The sequence below is a fragment of the Haliotis asinina genome, chromosome 4, assembly GCF_037392515.1.
Source record: "Haliotis asinina isolate JCU_RB_2024 chromosome 4, JCU_Hal_asi_v2, whole genome shotgun sequence".
NCBI classification, from domain to species: Eukaryota; Metazoa; Mollusca; class Gastropoda; order Lepetellida; family Haliotidae; genus Haliotis; species Haliotis asinina.
In genome coordinates this window covers 2,694,713-2,716,712 of record NC_090283.1, presented here as the reverse complement: position 1 = coordinate 2,716,712, position 22,000 = coordinate 2,694,713, and the positions used below count along the sequence as shown (strand labels likewise).

The following is a 22,000-nucleotide window of genomic DNA, read 5'->3' as shown; positions in this document are numbered from 1 at the left end:
ATCCGTTGAGATACCTCAATAACAAATGAATCCTGAAATTCGAGATTGTGAAACTGATTTCATTTATAGCAAAATGTCAATGTATCATCATATTTCAATCTTGTCTTGTTAAACGTGGCTATGTATTTCAGGAACGTGAAAATGAATATAGTTTGTAATTACATGTTTGGGCAAAGGAACATTTTTTCAAACACACGTGACTGTATTCTTTCCTGTCCCTTTTCAACACAAGGAAACAGAAACTAATTCAGTGGCCACGGAATAACAGTTAGACTTATATACCAGATGCGATATCGCCCCACACGCATCTGTCTGAATACCGCCCTAGAAATGTAAGTGTATCTATCTTTTTAATCAAGTTTCAGTGGTTTAAAAATCATTTCCGATGTTTGCATCCACTTCGACATTGTAAAGAGTATTACGGGTTTTGTCTCTTTGCTCGCCACTTCGGCATAGTAAGCAAATGCTACATTAATCTATAGACGCTGCCACCAGGTATCTACCTGAAGCATTATCCATACAAAGTCTTTACTTCGTATCACAGCGGTACTTACTCAAAGAGAACTTCATTCACATAAACATAAAACTAACATTGATTGTTTTATCAAGATACGAAATCATTTCACACACTCAAAACTATGGAGAGATGTCATGTTTATAACATGCTCTGACTGATGGGTGAGTTCCGTGTGGCCTCCTCCTGACCTGCTGCAGTAGCTGCTAACCATCCTGAAACAACTTTTATATATAGGGCCAATACTGCAGCTACGTCTACAGATCAGTCAATGAAAACACTGTGCATTGAAGAACTGGGCTCGTAGCTTCAGGCCACATCTTGGATGTGATAGATCAGTGTTATCATTCCTGTATTTTCATATTTACATTTTCATATTTTTTCTCGTTGGCTTATTTTTTCCTTCCAATTAAATCGGAACAACTTTAAATTTTTGTCTGTGCTTTAAATGTAAGGCCTACGCAGAAATAACGTTTTCGATTGGCCAGTTATATATTCCTGCACTCAAGGTTATGTTTCCAGGCACCTGTGAGAGTAGAATGTAGTTGTAATTTTTTAAGTGTAGGCATTGCACACATTCATTGAGGGATTATGTATGTATGTATATATCTTTTCAGGAATATCAAGATCGTTACGCAGATTATGTGTGTGGTGCATATAGTAACATCCACCCAAGGTAGAACTAAATCATTTCCTTTCCATAAAGAGATTGCATGATTTTAATTACCCAGTCTCACACAATGCGTATTGTTATACGCGAGTCTTCAGACAGATCTAAAGAGGCTGAGGGTGCAGCTATGGGTAGAACAATGACAACATATCATTGTTATTAACAGCATGACCTTTACTATTGTGTCATTTCAGCTTCACCGTGTAAGAATAACCAGCACTGTTCAGACTGTACAGACCACGGCATATGTCTCACCGAGTGTGAGCAGGGATATTTTGATAAATACTGTAGCAGCAGCTGCAGCAGGAACTGCCAAAATCACACGTGTAAAGCAACAAGTACTGGGATCGGGAGATGCACGAAGGGTTGTGTACCGGGCTTTCGAGGTGATAACTGTAATCGTCCCTGTACAGAACCCGGAAGTACCTGTAGACGATGTCAAGGCCGATGTGAAGGGGGATACTGCTACCAGGGATCCTCCTGTGTGTCAGGATGCTTTGACTCTTACTACGGCTCGTCCTGCAGGAACTGCTCCAGCAGATGTAAGACTTGTAATAGGATAACAGGGACGTGTGAAGAATGTCTGCCATCGTATCTGAAATGTGAGGACTTGTGTAAACACTGCTTAGGTCCATGTGAGGCGAAATGTGTAAAGGAATGTCCGTCAAGCCTCAATCAGAGCATCTGTGGAAAAGAGTGCAACGATCACAGCAAAATCTGCATCAATGGTTGCACTCCTGGCTGGTATGGAGCCGAGTGTTCGTCTCAGTGCACTCAGTGTCATGGGACAAGATGCAGTAATACGGGTGCATGTTTAGACGGTTGTAATCCTGGATACTTTGGACCTTACTGCAGATCATGCCCCATCACTTGTGCAGGTGGTACTTGTGACTCGCAGAATGGATCTTGTGTCCATGGATGCATCACAGGATATTATGGCGATAAGTGTGGCCATACCTGCGACATCTGTACCGATGGTGTTTGCGATCAGACTGGAGACTGCGTCGATACATGCATCTCGGAGTCATGTACTACAGGTGTGATAACCACAGGTGTGTTTGCTTTGAAACAGATTATTTATTCACTTGAAAATACTTAAAGATAAAGGCGTGACTGAAGACATGGATGGGTGTGAATATCTAATACACAAAAGACGTTGGTGGTACTTTTGCGGCCATTACAAGAAAACAAGACATTGGTTTTTGGTGTACTTGCTACGATAATATACATACGAGCATTAATTAAGCGTCACCCAAAATAATTGTTCATTTTTAACCAAATGGGATCAAACAGAGAAGTCAACCAGTTATATCTAAATGTACATGCAGTGAGCATGAAATTCACGTGCAGACTCAAATGCATGCCTTTCAGGGTTAAGTTCTGTCAAAGTACAGACAAAGGAGGGGTATAAAAAGGTGAAATGAAGTATTCTCATTGCTTTCTGATCGACGCATAAATAAGTGAACAGTGCTGAAACTGAACCTTTTTTTACGTGCCCAGGCGTAGGCGTTCTGGAACTACCAGATGGCAGATTATTTGTATGCATGAAGCTGGTTTGTCCTGTCGCAGCATTGGGCCTAGATTGAAAATCAATCACATTGTCATTGGTCGCCTTGTAAGGAAACATGCACTGGTTACGTCAAGGATCGTCCACTATCAGGAAGGCCGAGGAAGAGCTCTTCCCGTAATGACCGTACCCTCGTTCTCCTAGTGAGACGCAGGCCCATGGCCATTGCCAAAGATCTCAGAGAACAATGGAGAGTGGGTGTTCGTCTCTCAACCAGCACCATCAGAAGGAGGCTCAGGTTCGCTGGACACACGTCGTCCAATCAGACGTCCCTTTCTCACTGATAGACACAAGGCTCAACGTTTGGCGTGATTTAATAAGCGACAAAACCATAACGGACATGACGCAGGATCCACTGGTCCGATGAAAGCCGTTTTCTTCTTCGTGTTACTGATTGATGGTCGTTGGCGAGTTTGAAGAAGGAATAATGAGGCTTATCAACAGTGGATGATCCATGCAGCTGAACCCTTTGGAGGTGGCTCTGTAATGGTGTATGGGTATATCTCCTATGACTGTAAGCTGAATCTTACCACCATTCAAAGGACACTCAATGGTCAGAGATACCAACAGGAAGCACTGGCAGCTGATGTTATTTGAATAACCACTCCTAGCCAGTCAGCTAGTATTTATGGACGATAATGATAAGTCCCATCGTTCCAGAGCTGTTATCGCAAACTTGCAGAACAACGCAGATGACAGATTACCTTGGCATGCGAGAAGCCCTGATCTCAACCCATTTATGGGACCATCTGGGGCGCCAAGTTCAAATAAGGGATACGCCTGTTCAAAATCAACAGGAATTAGCCCCGGCTCTTCACGAGGAAAGGCAGAGGATTCCAGTGATGTGCATACGGTGTTTGATTTCCAGCATGAGGAGAAGGGTCGCAGCCGTTATCCGTGCGAGGGGAGGGTACGCCAAATACTGATGTCACCATTACTGTTGGCTTAGGATTGAACAGTGAACGTTCTTTGAAAAATTTGTGTACGTTGGACTACAGACGTTGTCTGTGTGAGCATAGTTCTGGATCGTCAATAAATTACAGCCATAAATAGCAGCACTGTTGGTAGTTGATGGATTGACACTTTAGCTGGATCAGTTAACGAAATTGGAAGCATATGTTTAGTTTCCATATCATGAATGACCAGTGTGTTGTGTTATTCTTGTAGAATGAAAATGGGTGGTGCTTAATTGATGCTCATGTGTACATTTTGTTAGAAGTATTCAAACAGGATATCCGTAACCCATTCTCACACCATAAACTAGATGAAGAAACAGTTCCCAGAATTACGTTTGTTAATGATATGTCCATTGTCAAAATCCTGAGCGTGTTCTCTTTCACAGACGATGGAATCAACAGCAACAAACCAGAAATCAAGTCATCAGGATATTTGGTGTACCTTATCATCTCTCTCCTGATTGTACAGATCGTCATGGTCTCAGTCTGCGTGTATTACTTCTGTTACCGTAGGGGGATGTCAGCACGAAGGTGAGAAGGCAGGACGAATTGAAGAAACTCAGACCGTCATAACCTTTCATTTTTTTGTTAGTTCTGAAAACAAAAACAAGTTGACAAGATTCACGACTTGAACTTCTCCCACTGTAACCATGGAGCACATATCATAGCGTAGTGAGCACACACCATTTCAACCACGGCTATGATTCATCAATGAAACGAACTCGGCATGGGGCATATCACATGAGTTACTTCCGTGTAGCACTAATTAATGATTATGGAAGTCTGGGAAAACGTATTCGTGCATTTATATTTGTAATACTGATTTCTGATGTCGTAATATGTCTCTGGACAAACGCTGTTTACATGTATGCCATTTAATTGTCTAGACTCCATAATTTCTTTAACAGAGAAAGTCAAACAGAAAGCATACACCTTGCTACAATATCGCCCTTGGAACCTGACGCTCCTGTCATGGACTACCAGCAATTGCACCGATACTATGAGATCAGGGAGGAGGACATGGACACAGATGAGCCTGTGACTCCACCTCGTCGATCAGCAGACCCTGGAGGAGGTATGGACAGACTGGAGTGTGTGGCTCCACATCTGAGACCGGCAGACCATGGAGGAGGTATGAACAGACCGCACTGTGTGGATCCACCTCTGAGATCGACAGACCCTGAGGTAGCCATGGACAGACTGGAGTGTGTGGCTCCACCTCTGAGACCGGCAGACCGTGGAGGGGGTATGGACAGACCGGAGTGTGTGACTCCACCTCTGAGACGAGCAGACCCTGAGGTAGGCATAGGAAACATGGTTGTCTTGGCTGACGTCCTACAACCAGCAGCTGACGCAGATGACGGAGCTGGTGTAGCATGTGGCAGTTCCACCAGAGACCCGCACACATACACGCACCTGACGAGCGTCCCTGTTGACGATCAAGTAAACTACATCTCGCCAACTGAAAGCGAAAGTGACCAACAGGTTTAGTTGAAACCAGCTTAACCTGTTGAAACTAGTTAATATGTGTTCTGAAAGTACAATGCACGATTGGAATATATGGGTTTTACTTTCATTTCGATCAAAATAGTGATATATATATATTTTAAAAACATCTATGTGAATTGCCCTATCCACATACTGTATTATGAGGGCCGAGTGTGTAGTTCAGCTGTGCCTTACTGAAGTCAACATATTCAAAGCATGAATCATTGCTAAAAATAGAGTTTCAATGCAACAACGAAATCCAAGGTGCACAGTTGTATGGATACAAGACGCTTTCTTCCGTGACTGTCAACAATACCCGTCCTTGTCCACCAGGGCAAGCCGTGTTGGGAAACGGAGGTGAAATGTTTCCTAATACATATTCATCTAGTCTGACCGGCAGACCATGAGTACAAACTGAAACGTGTGTAATTTGTGAAGTGCTCTAGTGCTCGGTAAGTCCACATACTGTTACTGAGTGGCGTATTGTTCATATTACACATGTCAGCCTTTCCCGCCTGACGAGGAAGTATCAGGGCAGCCCTTGTGCATGTGATCCTATTTGAGAGAATCTTCTACCGACATGTTTAGCATAGGTTGTCATGTGTTTTTATATTGCTGATACGTGTCTTAACTTGTTGTATCTGTTTCCAAAATAGGTTCTAGAGAATGAGTCTTGCGATGTCAGATTTTTTTATGCTTATAGTTGTATGTAATGCCACCATATAGCTAGAATATTGCTGAGTGCGTCGTAAAACTCACTCACTCACCCACTGTATGTAATGATTCGGGACACCTCTATAACTTCCATGACAGTTTTTCCATGGTTTTGTATTATGAATATATTTCTTTCTTTAATTCCCATCTTCGCAATTCTTCATCGTCATTTTGTTCCCATCTTCAGTGCTAGATTTATGTTCATATAGTCAAGCTTTTTTACTGTCTTCGACGGCACGGGTTTTTTTTACATTTTCAATTGAATGGTTCGAATTAAATTGTTCTCGTCACGAAGTGGCCGCAATATTGCCGACGTGACGATACATTCTCACTCACTCACGTGTTCTCATCTTACGCTTGGTTTGTGAGGCATTTTGCAAATAAATTCAGTGTCACTCAGCGTAAGAAAGTCACCTGTCCCGATTTTCTCTCGTGTTTGCAAATCCACAGTCGCCACATCACTCTACTGATGTACAATAAATACCCTCCTTTGAGAGTTCACATGACTGACGTCAGACCATCCACACATTCAAGTAGGCATCAATAAATTACACGAAATAAAACCCTATTTTGGTTACACCTACTTGGGTTGTCAGTCCAGGTTTGAGGAGGTCATCATAGGACGATGCATTGGCCACACAAGATTTTCTCATCAATATTTACTGAAAGGTAAAGATCCTTCGTTCTGCATCCCTTGTTTTAAACGAATCACAGCGAAGCATATTTTGATTGACTGTGTTGAATATTCCATCACAAGGGGAAAAGATTTTAAATCACGATCTTTAAAGGATATTCTTATTAATGAGAACTCTCATTTAATTATTGCATTTTTATAGAGGTTAGATTTGTTATCTGAGCTGTAAATAGATAAATATTTTATGAATGGAAGTTTAACGTAGTAACTAAGATTGTTAGTGGTCGTATACTCGAGGGGGCTTAAAATACGATAAAATTATTGTCCTCCCGAGAGCGACGTAAGTCCCAAAACATTCGAAGTAAATTAAAACTTTTCATGTTTTTAATCTTAGTACAGGTGCGTTTTAATGAACGGCTAGACATGTCAAAATTGCTAACAGCTTAAGGGATGGTGTAAATCCAACTAGGAGCCATGCAGGAAGCAAATGTACTGTATTGTCACTATGGTCACTGGCATGGTGATCTACCTTGTTGGCAATCTATAACCCTTTTTTATATTGTATTGTCCTCCATAGTTAAACTGTTATCTGTGATATACTAGTGGTTTACCTATTCACTGTCAACAGGGTTTTAGTTCCTAGCAAGTTTAAGGTTTCTTGATATACATGTATTGATGTTTTTTTTACCGTTCCCGTCAGGATATGGCTGCAATATTGCCGATATGACAATAAATATTAAGTCACTCACTCACTTACTCAGAGCATCCACAGTGTTCTACTCCACTGTTTCTGTCAACTAACAAACAGGGATTCATGTTCTGTGATCATCAATATATTGTCTGTTACAATTTGTACTAATAGGAACTGATCAGTGATGAACCTTTCCACCAGTGTATTTGTTACAACAAATAACCCTTACTACACGCTAAGCAAGTCTCTATACATCTGTGGAGGCCTGTACGACAGCTTGGATCAGTCACATCGGTAAATCCGCCTTATTACCCCCTACAACTAGCTCCATCACTGCTGTGTCTCTCCAAATTTAGGCAACCCCTGTGGCAAGTAGTGGGGTATCTACTGTTAACATCTCAGACCCATACGCTATGTCTCCTAAACGTGGTTGCTTATGTATCTCAGTTCTGGCATGTGGAAGGCTGTGTAAAAATATGTTTCATGGCCTTTAAACAGGTGACATTATGTTATATTCCACTCCACCTCTACCTCAAACAGGGTCATCAATGTCTCAGAGTTTCCAGAATTGAACATATACTTGCATGTTAGTAAACATGACCATAGAAGACAAATCACACTGAAGAGGTAAATGCAGGTAAGGAAACAATCTGCCAACAATCTTCACTATTGCACAGCAGATAAGTTTGCTTCCTCGTTACCACTTCCCAATGTCCTACAGTACTCTGCAGGACACATTGTATTCTTACCTGTTTACCATTTCCTCTGTTACAGTGTACAAGGTCGCCATGTTCCTTGTCGTCATTGTCATCATATTATCCTGTGAGTAGCTATGTCATGACCATGACAGTAGTTCTCTATCAGTGTATGAAACTCCTAAAATACCGAGTAAAATACTAACTCATAAAATACCCAGAACACGTCACAATTTAATTCTGGACTCACAAAAGTCCAGAAACTCTCTGCACTGTGGCCACTCTCTCACAACAGATTTGGCAAAAATAAACATGCAGCTGTTATGAATATGAGCAAAGTATGGAATACTGTAAAGGACATTCTCGCGATCTCGACCTTTGGAAACAAGCTTAAAATGTCAAAAGTGCGAGAATGCGAGATCGCGAGAATGTCCCTTACAGTATTCCATAGCTAAGGATGAAAAAATGTAAAACGTTTCTTTCGAAAACTCAAAATATAATCTCGCTCGCCCATGGGCGTACCCATGGGCGAACAGTGACCCATGGACAGGCCCATGGGCGAGAATGTTTAATTTCGTCCAGAATAAATGTTTTGGAGGTTGTAAATGAATGAAAATATGTATCATGACACAAATTTCAGCTCGGTGTGACTTGACTCCGCTGACAGCGATTTTAAAAAATCTCGCCCATGGGTGAAAAACATATTGCCCATGGACGAGAATAATTACTTTCACTGAAAATACATGTTTTTTTTCATGTTTTGCAGTTTTAAATAAATGGAAGTATATTTATTGGTGTAGTGACACGAAAATCAGCTTATTTTGACGTAACCCTGCTAATTTAGAGCGATTTTTTAAAACCATCTCACCCACGAGCGAAAATATTCACTTTTATTCAAATTACATTTTTTCATCTTTTGGAGGTTGTAAATGGACGAAAGTAGTATCATAATGCAAATATCAACTGACTTTGACCTTAATTCCGTTAATTTAGAGCGATTTTAAAAAATCTCGCCCATGGGCGAAAAACATTTTGGCCCATGGGCGAGAATATTTACTTTTTTTCAAAATATATTTTTTCATGTTTTGCACTTTGTAAATGAATGCAAACATATTTATGAGTGTCATGACATGACATCCAACTCATTTTGACTTGATTCTGCTAATTTAGAGCGATTTAAAACAATATCACTTATGGGCGAAAAACATTTGGCCCATGGGCGAGAATATTTCCTTTTACTCCAAATACATCTTTTCCCATGTTTTGAAGGATGTAAATGAATGAATAAATGAATGCTTTATGAGTATCAGGACACAAAATGCAACTGATTTTGATTTAATTTTCCGAATTCAGGGGGTGTTTAAAAATATGCGAGAATAATTACTTTTTACTCAAAATACATATTTTCCCGTGGTTTGGAGGTTGTAAATGAATGAGGATATATTTATAGGTATCATAGCACAAAATTCAAGTCATTTTGACTTAATTCCGCTAACTACAAGAATCTGCACTTCCGCTCCAAATACATAGGTTTTTTTTTATTGTTTTGGTGGTTGTAAATGAATGAAAGTGTGTTTATAAGTATCACTCCGGTCTTAATTCGACTAACCTCGCTCGTGGATGAAAATATTTTCATTTGCTTGTTTTCTTTTTGGAAGCATATGGTTAAAATTTAGATGAAATTATGATGACAAATAATTTCAGTTTAATTTAGTGAGTTTAGTTCTATGTCACGCTCAGCAGTATCCCAGCAATATGACTGCGGTTTGCACATAATCAAGTTTGGAACAGACAATCCAGTGATCAACAGCATGACCATCGACCTGCACCATCGGGAACCGATGACATGTGTCAATCAAGTCAGCAAGCCTGACCTCCCGATCCCGTTAGTTGCCTCTTACGACAAGCACAGTCACCTTTGATGGCAAGCATTGGTTGCTGAAGCCCTGTTCTACTCCAGATCTTCATAGGTAGAGCTATGAAGTTGAAGTTATTTGTGAAAGTCCTTACTCCAGTGACATAAAGACTATGCTGGGACACATTAATAAACAGCGTTGTGAGATCTTTAAACTGTATTGAAATATGTCTTGTCAGTCCTACTGACATTTGCCAATTACCACTTTAATATAGAATACATGGTCTGTGCTCCTTAAGAACAAATAAGTAATTAAGGATCCCCAACTGGGTAATTAAGTAAAGAACTCAAAATACTGTCACTTTCTGTCGAGGACGTCACGCACCATCAGTCGTGAGCTAATGACCTTGCAAAACCTCTCACAAAAGAAACACAAAGCACCAAAGCATGCAAAAAGATGTAATTTGAGTAAAAGTGAATATTCTCACCCATGGGCCAAATGATATTTTTAAATCGCTCTAAATTAGCAGAATTAAGTCAAACAAAGCAGATGTTCGTGTCACGGCACTAATAAATATACTTTCATTTATTTAAAAACTGCAAAACATGGAAAAAAACATGTATTTTCAGTGAAAGTGAATATTCTCGTCCATGGGCGAGATTGTTTTTAAATCGCTGTCAGTTAGCGGAGTCAAGTCACACCGAGCTGAAATTTGTGTCATGATACTTATTAACATTTTTTCAGTCATGTACAACCTCCAAAACATTCATTCTGGACGAAATTAAACACTCTCGCCCATGTCCTGCCCATGGGTCACTGTTCGCCCATGGGTACGCCCATGGACGAGGGAGTTTAAATTTTCAGTTTTCGAAAAAACACTTTTTCATTTCTTCATCCTTAGCACATATTCATAACAGCTGCATGTTTATTTTTGCCAAATCTCTTGTGAGAGAATGGCCACAGTGCAGAGAGTTTCTGGACTTTTGTGAGTCCAGAATTAAATTGTGACGTGTTCCAGTAAAATACTAACTCCTAAGATACTTATAACTGGAAAACGTTGCTGGCCCTTTTGACGTGTGACCATTCTTGTATTTAAAATGGGAAGCTGATATAAGGTGTTGAAATAATGTGATTAATTAATGACTTACTTGTAGTGAGGTAAACATAAACATGTGCAGAAGCAGATTTAATAAAATCATAACTTGTGGGTCACTGTTGATTCGTTTACTGTCAATGCCATCTGAATCAGAAAAGCAGAAAAGAATGGATTCGAATTCCCTAGACCAATCACATTTAGTGGTAGATAAATGGGTAGGCTGCTCTGTGGAAGGTATGGTTTAATTGATCATGATCGGTACAGACATCGTTCAGTTATCACATTTGTAAACTATGCTTGAAATATTTTCTGTAGTCAACTAGATCGACAAATGTAAACAAATTGAAAATGCATTTGCCCATGGGGCGGGCTATAACATATGATTGTGATACAGCCATATACCTAGCAAGCAGCAGGCCGCCGGGCAGATGTTATTTCATATACTGGACTCTCGATTAACATGAATCCAGTCATATACCTAGCAAGCAGCAGGCCGCCGGGCAGATGTTATTTCATATACTGGACTCTCGATTTACATGAATCCAGCCATGTACCTAGCAAGCAGCAGGCCGCCGGGCAGATGTTATTTCATATACTGGACTCTCGATTTACATGAATCCAGCCATATACCTAGCAAGCAGCAGGCCGCCGGGCAGATGTTATTTCATATACTGGACTCTCGATTTACATGAATCCAGCCATGTACCTAGCAAGCAGCAGGCCGCCGGGCAGATGTTATTTCATATACTGGACTCTCGATTTACATGAATCCAGCCATGTACCTAGCAAGCAGCAGGCCACCGGGCAGATGTTATTTCATATACTGGACTCTCGATTTACATGAATCCAGCCATATACCTAGCAAGCAGCAGGCCGCCAGGCGGACGTCATTTCATATACTGGACTCTCGATTTACATGAATCCAGCCATATAACTAGCAAGCAGCGGGCAGACGTTATTTCATACACTGGACTCTCGATTTACATGAATCCAGCCATATACCTAGCAAGCAGCGGGCCACAGTTATTTCATACACTGGACTCTCGATTTACATGAATCCAGCCATATACCTAGCAAGCAACGTGCCGCCGGGCAGACGTTATTTCATACACTGGACTCTCGATTTACATGAATCCAGCCATATAACTAGCAAGCAGCGGGCAGACGTTATTTCATACACTGGACTCTCGATTTACATGAATCCAGCCATATACCTAGCAAGCAGCGGGCCACAGTTATTTCATACACTGGACTCTCGATTTACATGAATCCAGCCATATACCTAGCAAGCAACGTGCCGACGGGCAGACGTCATTTCATACACTGGACTCTCGATTTACATGAATCCAGCCATGTACCTAGCAAGCAGCGGGCCACCGGGCAGACGTTATTTCATACACTGGACTCTCGATTTACATGAATCCAGCCATGTACCTAGCAAGCAGCAGGCCGCCGGGCAGATGTTATTTCATATACTGGACTCTCGATTTACATGAATCCAGCCATATACCTATCAAGCATCGGGCCGCCGGGCAGACGTTATTTCATACACTGGACTCTCGATTTACATGAATCCAGCCATATACCTAGCAAGCAGCAGGCCGCCAGGCGGACGTCATTTCATATACTGGACTCTCGATTTACATGAATCCAGCCATATAACTAGCAAGCAGCGGGCAGACGTTATTTCATACACTGGACTCTCGATTTACATGAATCCAGCCATATACCTAGCAAGCAGCGGGCCACAGTTATTTCATACACTGGACTCTCGATTTACATGAATCCAGCCATATACCTAGCAAGCAGCGGGCCACAGTTATTTCATACACTGGACTCTCGATTTACATGAATCCAGCCATATAACTAGCAAGCAGCGGGCAGACGTTATTTCATACACTGGACTCTCGATTTACATGAATCCAGCCATATACCTAGCAAGCAGCGGGCCACAGTTATTTCATACACTGGACTCTCGATTTACATGAATCCAGCCATATACCTAGCAAGCAACGTGCCGCCGGGCAGACGTCATTTCATACACTGGACTCTCGATTTACATGAATCCAGCCATGTACCTAGCAAGCAGCGGGCCACCGGGCAAACGTTATTTCATACACTGGACTCTCGATTTACATGAATCCAGCCATATACCTAGCAAGCAGCAGGCCGCCGGGCAGATGGTATTTCATATACTGGACTCTCGATTTACATGAATCCAGCCATATACCTAGCAAGCATCGGGCCGCCGGGCAGACGTTATTTCATACACTGAACTCTCGATTTACATGAATCCAACCACACACGTTCTTCTGTGTTTCCCCTTTTGCTCTGTAATCATTTTCTAAACAATTGTGACATCCCAACATTTATACACATGGTCATGTATCCGTTTCTTGGGACAATATTATTGTCATTAACCCTTGTGTGTTGAGTGGACTCGAGACGTTGCCGTTTGAAGACAAGTCTTGGTATCCATTCTATAAAATGATATCTGGGGAGTGTAAGATGATTGAATTTTGTCTTTCCATGCAACATGCAATATAACTATCGCATAGCGTTACAAAATAGACAAACGCTTTATGAAAATGTTCTTATTTGTACGAAAACCTTTATTTGGGTTTCGATATAATCATTCTATGCGTCTTTCCTTTTGTTCAGCAGTTACTGCTTTCAGTGATGCCGAATGCAACATTCGTTCATTTGGAGAACTGTGTGACAAGTCCTGTCCTTCACAATGCGCTGTTCCACTGAACAGATTGGACAGATTCTGTGACTTGAGCAGCGGAATATGTCCTGAAGGATGCATCAGAGGCTGGCATGGCAACTACTGCAATCAAACATGCAACACTAGCTGCTTGGGAAGTGTCTGTAATCAGCAAAATGGGCACTGCACCCTTGGCTGTATTGATAACTATGTTGGCCCTTTCTGTGACACTGGTAAGCACAACATATTTTGGGTGTGGTCATAGCTTCTGTTATCGATTGAAGGTGCGAACGAAGATAGTGTATGTGTTGATACATCTGAAATGTATTCCACGTGTACTGATAGTAACGTATTAAATCAACAAGACAACTAAGACCTTTTTGCACTATTTGAAACACATCTGTTTACATCAGTGAAGTGTGCCCAAATGAAGTTCTGTGTTTACTTGGTGACAAAGAGCCAGACCATTGTTCACTTCTTCCTTTGTTAACTGTCATCCGTCTCCTGACTTCAGTTCATGGCACAACAACTGTGACTCCCGAAGAAGACACAACGTCAGGTAGCGGATATTTAATAGCTTCAATATCAGGAGTGTTGCCGTCAAATAAGGATTTTCTTGCGGTGTGGCATTATCAATTATCATTATGAAGCTCCATACATTCTCGCTGGTGTCATGATTAACTACATGGTATTATTATTAGTGTTGAGATGAATCACGGTATGCTCGTATTGTTGTCATTATATATAACACAGGAGGTTTTTGTTGCTGTCAACATTTATCACGGTATGTGTGCATTGGTGCCGTAATGAATGACAATACCTTATATTCACAGTAGGTACAGAGAGCAATGAGCCTACGAAGACTACTACCACAGAACCTCCATCAGATAAATCAGTCCTTGCTATTTCCGTGGCAGTAGCGGTCACAGTGGGTGTCGTCATTTTCATTGCAGTAATCATCTGTCTAAGGTAAGTAAGTTTTAGCACTTTTAAAATGTGAAATATTTCATAAAAGCAAATTTAATTTCGTTGTTTCGCCAAGGAAAATTCCAGATAAAAGTAGTAGTGGCACAATGCCCTGGAACCTTTCACGTTTTCTTTGAGTAAAGACAACATATTGTTATATTAATTCAGGATATCATAAGACAGGTTCTAACTATCTATCTATCTATCTATCTATCTATCTACCTATCTATCTATCTATCTATCTATACTTAAATTGATATGAATAATACATTCATTTTATGAGAGTTTTTCTCATGAATTGCCTTCATGTTTGTTTTCAGACATGAAAAGAAGGGTGAGTGACTGTATAGCTTGTAACCTTATAATAACAACATCAACGTGACTCATATCATTGTGTTTTACTTTTTGTTTAATCTGTCATTAAGGCTATACGTATTTCCCGAACAGAATTTCCGTTACTGATTAAATAACAATGTGGCATCAGGAGGCTGCGTTTATGAGGTCTTTCATTGTACACGTGCTTTGATATATTCAGCATTATAACAGAACATCTAGAATATAACAGGTGTATATGCATGGCTGTTGTAGAACTGCAGCATAAAACCATACAACACATATGTCATGTTGTTATAATTGTTGTTTATAAGTCACCCTGACCCTGAGGTTGGCCAGAGACTACTTCCGGGTATTAAGTTTATTCTGTAGTTCACCTTATATGACCCAGCGTACAACTGTATTGTAAAGGATGATGATTACTATGTTCAAGATGTAATTTATGCAATTCATAACAACATAACAGATGGAGTGAAATATACATTCTAAGTAACTAATTCCAATATTTAATACTTTTATCCTTGTTTGTCGTCCAGTTTCTCCACGAGTACTTTTACCACTCTCAAGATGACACCTGTCAAATATTTAGCGCCAATTGTAAAGAATTCGCCATTGTTTTCCAATGCCTTTCATTGCCAATGTAATTTCAATACATGTGTCTTTGTCAGTACCACTGTGGTACATTCTTCAAAGAGTGCAACTGTCCACACTGTCGTAGTCTGTATAACATAAAGCTGCACTGGCAGTTAGTTTCAGTTACAATAATTATTTCCCTATCACTCAAAGAGGTATTATTACGGCTAAGGTTGCATAAATTCCGTGTAGTTTCAGCCGCAAATCTGGATGGCAGTCGCAGAAAGGACACCATGCTGCATAGTGCCTGCAGAAGGGGGACCCTTGCTCAAGTCAGACAAATTTTATCTCACGAACTGGTGGACACAAACAGCAGAGGAGAGTATGGCTGGACACCAGTCATGATAGCTGCTGAGGGTGGACGCCGAAAACTAGTTGACCTCCTTGTGAAACGAGGTGGTGACCTGTCACTGACAGATGATGACGGTTACACCGTGCTTCACGTGGTTTCCATCAAAGGACATTTGAAGGTAGTGAGATATGTTTTGTCAAAGAAAGTAGTTGGCGTAAACACCACAGGACACTGTGAGAGGACAGCAGTGATGGCGGCAGCAAGGTTTGGACATAGGAAAGTGTTTGACTTACTTGTGAAGAACGGAAGTGATCTTACAACTGTTGACTCAGATGGAAACAACATCCTTCACATCGCCTGTATCGGAGGAAATGTGGAGATTGTGAAGCATATCCTCTCCAACGTCAATGTTGATATTAACAGCAGGGGACTTAACGGAAAGACTCCACTGATGTTTGCAATCAACTTTGGTCATGTACAAGTCTTTGAACTGCTTGTAAGTAAGGGGTGCATCTTGCCAATAGTGGAAGAGAACGGGAAAAATATCCTGCACATGGCATGTGTTAAAGGAAATGTTGACATGGTTCGACACATCCTCAATAAAAGCATTGTTTCTGTGGATGGAGAGGACAGTATGGGGAAGACTCCAGTGATGCTTGCTGTTGAGTCTGGCCATACAGACGTATTTCAGCTGCTAGTGAGTAAACAGTGTGACATACACAAAACCTGTCACGATGGAAACAATATCCTTCATACAAGCTGTTCTCGGTGCCACGTTGACATAGTAAAGCATATTGTGACAGGGCATCTTATTAATATCGACAGTTGTGGACAAAACCGAATGACACCTGTAATGTTTGCAGCAAAGAATGGACAAAGAGACATATTTGATTTACTTGTGAACAACGGGTGTGACATGTCCCAGAAAGATAAAGATGGAAACACTGTCCTTCACATGGCCTGTATCGGAGGAAGCAAATACATTGTTGAACGTATCTTGTCAAAGGAACCTGTTGACGTTAATAGTAGAGGACAGTCTCAGAGCACACCGGCAATGATGGCAGCCGCATGTGGACACAAGGACGTGTTTGACCTACTCGTTAACAGAGGAGCAGACCTGACACTAGTTGACGGAAGAGGGTTTGGCGTCCATCATCTGGCTTGTATGGGTGGACACCTACCAGTGGTGGAACATATTCAAAACATTATTGGTGTTCCTGACAGTGATGTACTTTAACACAGATGCACAGTCGGACGGACAGTCCCAGTTACGTGCTTCATACCAATGATCTTGCAATATATTCCAGCTACAGTATGTGCGATACATTCTCGTTATCTGTGTGGTCAGTTTCATGTCACAATATCGTGTCTGCAGTCTGCAGATTTACTTTAGACACATGTTGACGCTTCAAGTTGTTACCTCACAGCATAAGAGCGTCGATACAAGGAACATTAGCTACGTCTAACTTACAGAAAGCACCAATCCATCAGTCAGACATATATGAGTACTTGAAAATGACTATGTAAGCAATGTGTTCTGTGTGGTCTAGATTATACACTATGATGATACAATAATGTCTCACAATGTATGTGTTTAAGAGGAAAACTGATGTGCGTTTATCTATTTCAATAAAGCCTGTTAAAAGTTGCATGGATTTGATGTGGAAATATGAATTGATGCCATAATTCTACAACATCCAGTCAGTATGTTCCAAAACGTTTAAAATTTCAGGATCCACAAACAGTTTTATAATCTGCTATAGGCACCTGGACATAAAGTGATCTCAAGAGAAACTACCCCCTCCAACCAACATACCTACCTACCTACCTACCTACCTACCTACCTACCTACCTACCTACATACATACCTACATACATACATACATACATACATACATACATACATACATACATACATACATACCTACCTACCTACCTACATACATACATACATACATACATACATACATACATACATACCTACATACATACATACATACATACATACATACATACATACATACATACATACATACATACCTACATACATACATACATACATACATACATACATACATACATACATACATACATACCTACACATACATACATACATACATACATACATACATACATACATACATACATACATACATACATACATACATACATACATACATACATACATACATACAGACATACATACATACATACATACATACACACACACACACACACACACACACACACACACACACACACACACACACACACACACACACCTACCTACCTACCTACCTACCTACCTACCTACCTACCTACATACATACATACATACATACATACATACATACATACATACATACATACATACATACATACATACATACAAGTGTGCTATGTGATCTGTGAAGTAATAAATACTGCAGGGCCTGCAATTTGCGTAGAACAATGGCGACATTAGGAAAGTACTAACGGTATGAAAGTCGATATTGCGAAAGTTATTCCGACATATCAGGTTAACGAGGATGTCGGACTAAATAAATGAGACTAAGTTACGTTTATTCAATACGTTACCAACAAAGGCGTCCGATAAAGTCGATTATCGGATAAATGGTCGGAGTAACGAGATTTGACTGTATTGTAAGTTGGTTCTCTTGAAGCCCAAATAAACGAATCGTGATAAGTGTTAGTAATTTTGAACCAGTGTAAGTGTTTTGGGTTTTTTAGTTGAATTGACAAATTTTATGATCAAACAGATATATCTATATGCAAGAAACACATCCTTTTTTAATGCAGGTATATCACATAAGATACTGAAGAAGTACAAATGTAGTTGGGTTGTGGGGATAAGATAATCTGTTTCATTGTGAACGCCGGTATTCTTGTTGTTGTTTAATAGAATTCCCATTATGAAACATAGTCCATGAATCGAGAATCACTGATAATGTTGCGGAAAAGATATTTCCTAGGAAATATCGTTTGATCTAACACAAGCGATATCTCCTGTGGATCACAGTTTTGGATAATAAAATTCGCTATCAGCTTTCTTTCACTAATGTCTGATCTCCTCACGTAGGTTAAAATAGAATGACAAATGGTGTCTGCAACCAATAACGGGCCATATATACCGGATGTGAAAACAAATGCCATTCTTGGAAAAAAACAACAACACATGTTTGAAATGTAGATAAAGCCACACTTATATTTTATACCGTATATTTTCTCATACACTGAGAGATCCCTTCGTCTTCGAATTGTATAAACATGATCACGTGTTTCAGGATATTCACTGGAAGACAAGTTTTATGATTGAATATACACCTGATCAATCTTACTGCTGCTCACATTTTCAGTTCTAATACTTCTTGCGTATTTTTACACACTTTTGTTGCACTGATATACAAAATCATAATCAAAGGGGGGTAACTCTGGCCTGGTTTTCTCGACAAAAGTCTCATAATGACATAACATTTCAGCACTTATATCGAGGGTAATAATTTCATTGTAAGAAATGAGTGTATGTTTTCAATCATTGATGTTAGCTATCGACAAAATTCCATTTGGTTTCATATGGAACTGGAATTATTTCGTGTACACTTCCCCTTTAAAGAATAACTCAGTCTGCATCTGTCGATCATTTTCTCTCCTATAAAATGTCAACGAGTGATGACATTTGCTAAAAATGTTTAATACCAGATGAAACAGTCACGTCCCCACTTGTATTTTAGACATGTATTTTTTTTTCCAAACCCGACAGTCAGTGATATAAATGACCAGTGTCTGATGTAATTCCCACTGTATTGACGTGCATAATCGAGTCTGGATCAGACAATCGCGTGATTGACACCATGAGTGACAGTTTACACAACTAGGACACGATGACTCATCAAGCACGTCAGCGATACTCACCCCCGGGTCCCGTTAGTCGTCTCTTGACACGAATATAGGTTGATCTGTTCTAAGTAGGATTTTGGTGGCTTGGTAATTCCGACATTATTCTGCATACTGCTGGCTAATCGTCACCACAACCAGGGAGCCTATATAGAAGGGGAGAAGAAACTCCTCGAAAAGCCGCTGAACGTATGTCTCGGGTCGTTACGTAACCACTGTAGCCAATATGGTGGCAGCGTAGTATTTGAGATAGAGTCCGGTTTATTTTCAACAGCTGATTAAGTTCGCTGAGTGTTATAACAACTGAAATCTGACATGTAGAAGATAGGTTAACTATTTTGTCACTTCAGCTCAAGTCAAATAATTGGTATTAGTGTCCGTATTAGGACAGTAGATCTGTAGTAAAGTTTCAAGTCGGTATGTTATAGCTCACTGGCTAAACTGTGCCGATAAAAACGTCTTTCACACATTCGTTTCATTTTTAGAAGGAGAACATACCTTTAGTTGAAAGGTATTTGCAAGCAACACTGAGAGTTTTATGACTTAAATTGTTAGGGTGTATTTGAGATGTGTGAAAAATATGATCTTTCCTAGTTACTTCCTCAAAAACATCTTTCACATACACCTTCAATTCATATGAGGGAATATACTATCAGGTGAAATGTGTTTGCAAGTAACAGTGATAGTATCATAAGGTTAGGGTGTATTTGAGGTGTGTGAAAAATATGACATGTTGCCGATTTGACCTGATTCGCCATTGACGCTTGAGGGTTATAGTTCCATAACTTCTTTCTTTCTTGTTGATCTTATTATTTGACAAAACTGGAAAGGTGTTTTAGAACGCTTTTGTGGGAGCTTTACACTTTATTTTTGAGGGCAGTGTGACAGTGTCAGTTAACATTTTGTTATTGTTAATGCCATTCCCCACACGCAATAAGATATCTGAATAAATTATTAATGGAAACAAAAATGTTTCAAAGTAGATTTTTTAAAAGGACAGCTGATGTTAACACGTGTTCTCGTGATACTTTTGCGTTCTTAAATATGTTTTGGGAGGGAAGGAGGCGGTGCATCATTTATTCTTTCCTTCACTCACATAATCCTTGCTCTTAATTCTTACTATAATTCATTCATTCATTCATTCATTCATTCATTCATTCATTCCTTGTAAAATTCCGACTGATACAATAAACTGGCTGAAGGTCTGTTAAACCAGGGATAATCTACAACGTACATACTCTATATAGTCTCCCTGGTTAAACACAACTGAAGTTACACTGGAAACGAGCCAAGTCATCGTGTGCGTTGGAGCATGACGAGGCACACGTTAATTAGTACACATGGTAAAGCAATCAAGCGAGTGACCCATCCCTGTTGTAGAATATCCCTGCCACAACACAATCTGAACTCATTCTCTCGAAACAGAATTAATAGCTGCCTATGCATAATAACACTTTATTCACAAAACGCCCATATCTTCAGTATAAATTCTGATGTCAGCCTACTTCATACGTGTTACCTACGTCGCCATGTTAAACGGAGACTGTGTATTTTTAACCTGTTGTGAGGTTTTAAATGTTCAGTCACATGACGATAGAGGCGGCCTAAATAATTTAACAGAGAGCGCACCTGTCGCACCTTCGGCCGTTGTAATGTGAGTCACGCAGACTACACTGACACAAGATTTTCAATTCCGATGTTACGCAAGTAACAGTCTTTCCTGATTACACTCGCGCCGAGACCCGCATGAAGGCATGTCCCGACACACAACTTGGAGCGGCCTACCCTGTACTACAGGTAGTGTGCAGCCTCACAGGAGGGTGGGAGCAGCGTTACATGTATAGCAAGGTAAGGTGGATACATGTCGAACGCTCACTTTGATAAATCGACGGAAACGTGGTGAGAGAGGAGCAAGATTGTTATGCATTTACCTGATACAGAGGCCGTTAGTCTGATTACTCAGGTCATGTATTCTTCTCAACACAACATTTACCTGTATTTCCGACCTATAGACGTCGACTTCGATAAGCCGCACTTTGTATTCCTGACCAGCGTCTATCTCCCATCACTAGGGTAACACCTAAGATTAGTTTCGCGACTTGTCTTGGATTTGTACAACATAACCATTAGGTCATCTGGGTATATGACGTAATGTTTTTTGTTGTTTTCCATGTCACCTGTCGTCAAGGGTGGAAGTCACTCACATCAACAGCGACAAAAACGCCCCATACATCTTTAAAGTGAGTTATTGAGCCAATAAGACCGGTTACGATTGGTAATAAGTGTATTGTGCA

At 40.3% G+C, this 22,000-nt stretch overlaps 3 protein-coding genes and 1 long non-coding RNA gene across 6 annotated transcripts in view; all 4 read left to right on the top strand.

Annotated features, from left to right (window-relative positions):
• The first annotated feature begins 1,137 nt into the window (after positions 1-1,137).
• LOC137282045 (scavenger receptor class F member 1-like) lies at positions 1,138-6,318 on the top strand. Its single transcript, XM_067813796.1, has 4 exons — positions 1,138-1,190; positions 1,379-2,236; positions 4,094-4,238; positions 4,616-6,318. The coding sequence occupies exons 1-4, from the start codon at positions 1,157-1,159 to the stop codon at positions 5,196-5,198; spliced, it is 1,620 nt and encodes a 539-aa protein (XP_067669897.1). The 5' UTR covers positions 1,138-1,156; the 3' UTR covers positions 5,199-6,318.
• Positions 6,319-13,426: 7,108 nt separating this feature from the next.
• Positions 13,427-15,133, top strand: LOC137282046 (uncharacterized). The gene is made up of 3 exons (XR_010956786.1): positions 13,427-14,147; positions 14,422-14,557; positions 14,875-15,133. It is a non-coding gene; the product is annotated as an uncharacterized lncRNA (long non-coding RNA).
• A 74-nt stretch (positions 15,134-15,207) lies between these two features.
• LOC137282044 (putative ankyrin repeat protein RF_0381) lies at positions 15,208-17,460 on the top strand. The gene is made up of 2 exons (XM_067813795.1): positions 15,208-15,239; positions 15,713-17,460. Exon 2 carries the CDS (start codon positions 15,754-15,756, stop codon positions 17,047-17,049), a length of 1,296 nt encoding a protein of 431 aa, XP_067669896.1. The 5' UTR covers positions 15,208-15,239; positions 15,713-15,753; the 3' UTR covers positions 17,050-17,460.
• A 3,790-nt stretch (positions 17,461-21,250) lies between these two features.
• LOC137280865 (uncharacterized) overlaps positions 21,251-22,000 on the top strand; it is a 72,307-nt gene continuing 71,557 nt past the window's right edge. For all 3 annotated transcript variants that reach the window (XM_067812062.1, XM_067812061.1, XM_067812060.1), the window contains exon 1: positions 21,251-21,554. The gene's annotated coding sequence lies outside the window, so the exon portion shown is untranslated. The remainder of the gene's footprint in view (positions 21,555-22,000) is intronic.

What these genes read in the sequence shown, in the direction of transcription:
- LOC137282045 (XM_067813796.1), top strand. Translation starts at nt 1,157, where the DNA reads ATGTGTGTGGTGCATATAGTAACATCCACCCAAG. An exon ending in TATAGTAACATCCACCCAAG is followed by an intron (nt 1,191 to 1,378) that starts GTAGAACTAAAT and finishes GTGTCATTTCAG; the next exon opens with CTTCACCGTGTAAGAATAAC. An exon ending in AGGGGGATGTCAGCACGAAG is followed by an intron (nt 4,239 to 4,615) that starts GTGAGAAGGCAG and finishes TTTCTTTAACAG; the next exon opens with AGAAAGTCAAACAGAAAGCA.
- LOC137282044 (XM_067813795.1), top strand. Translation starts at nt 15,754, where the DNA reads ATGCTGCATAGTGCCTGCAGAAGGGGGACCCTTGCTCAAGTCAGACAA.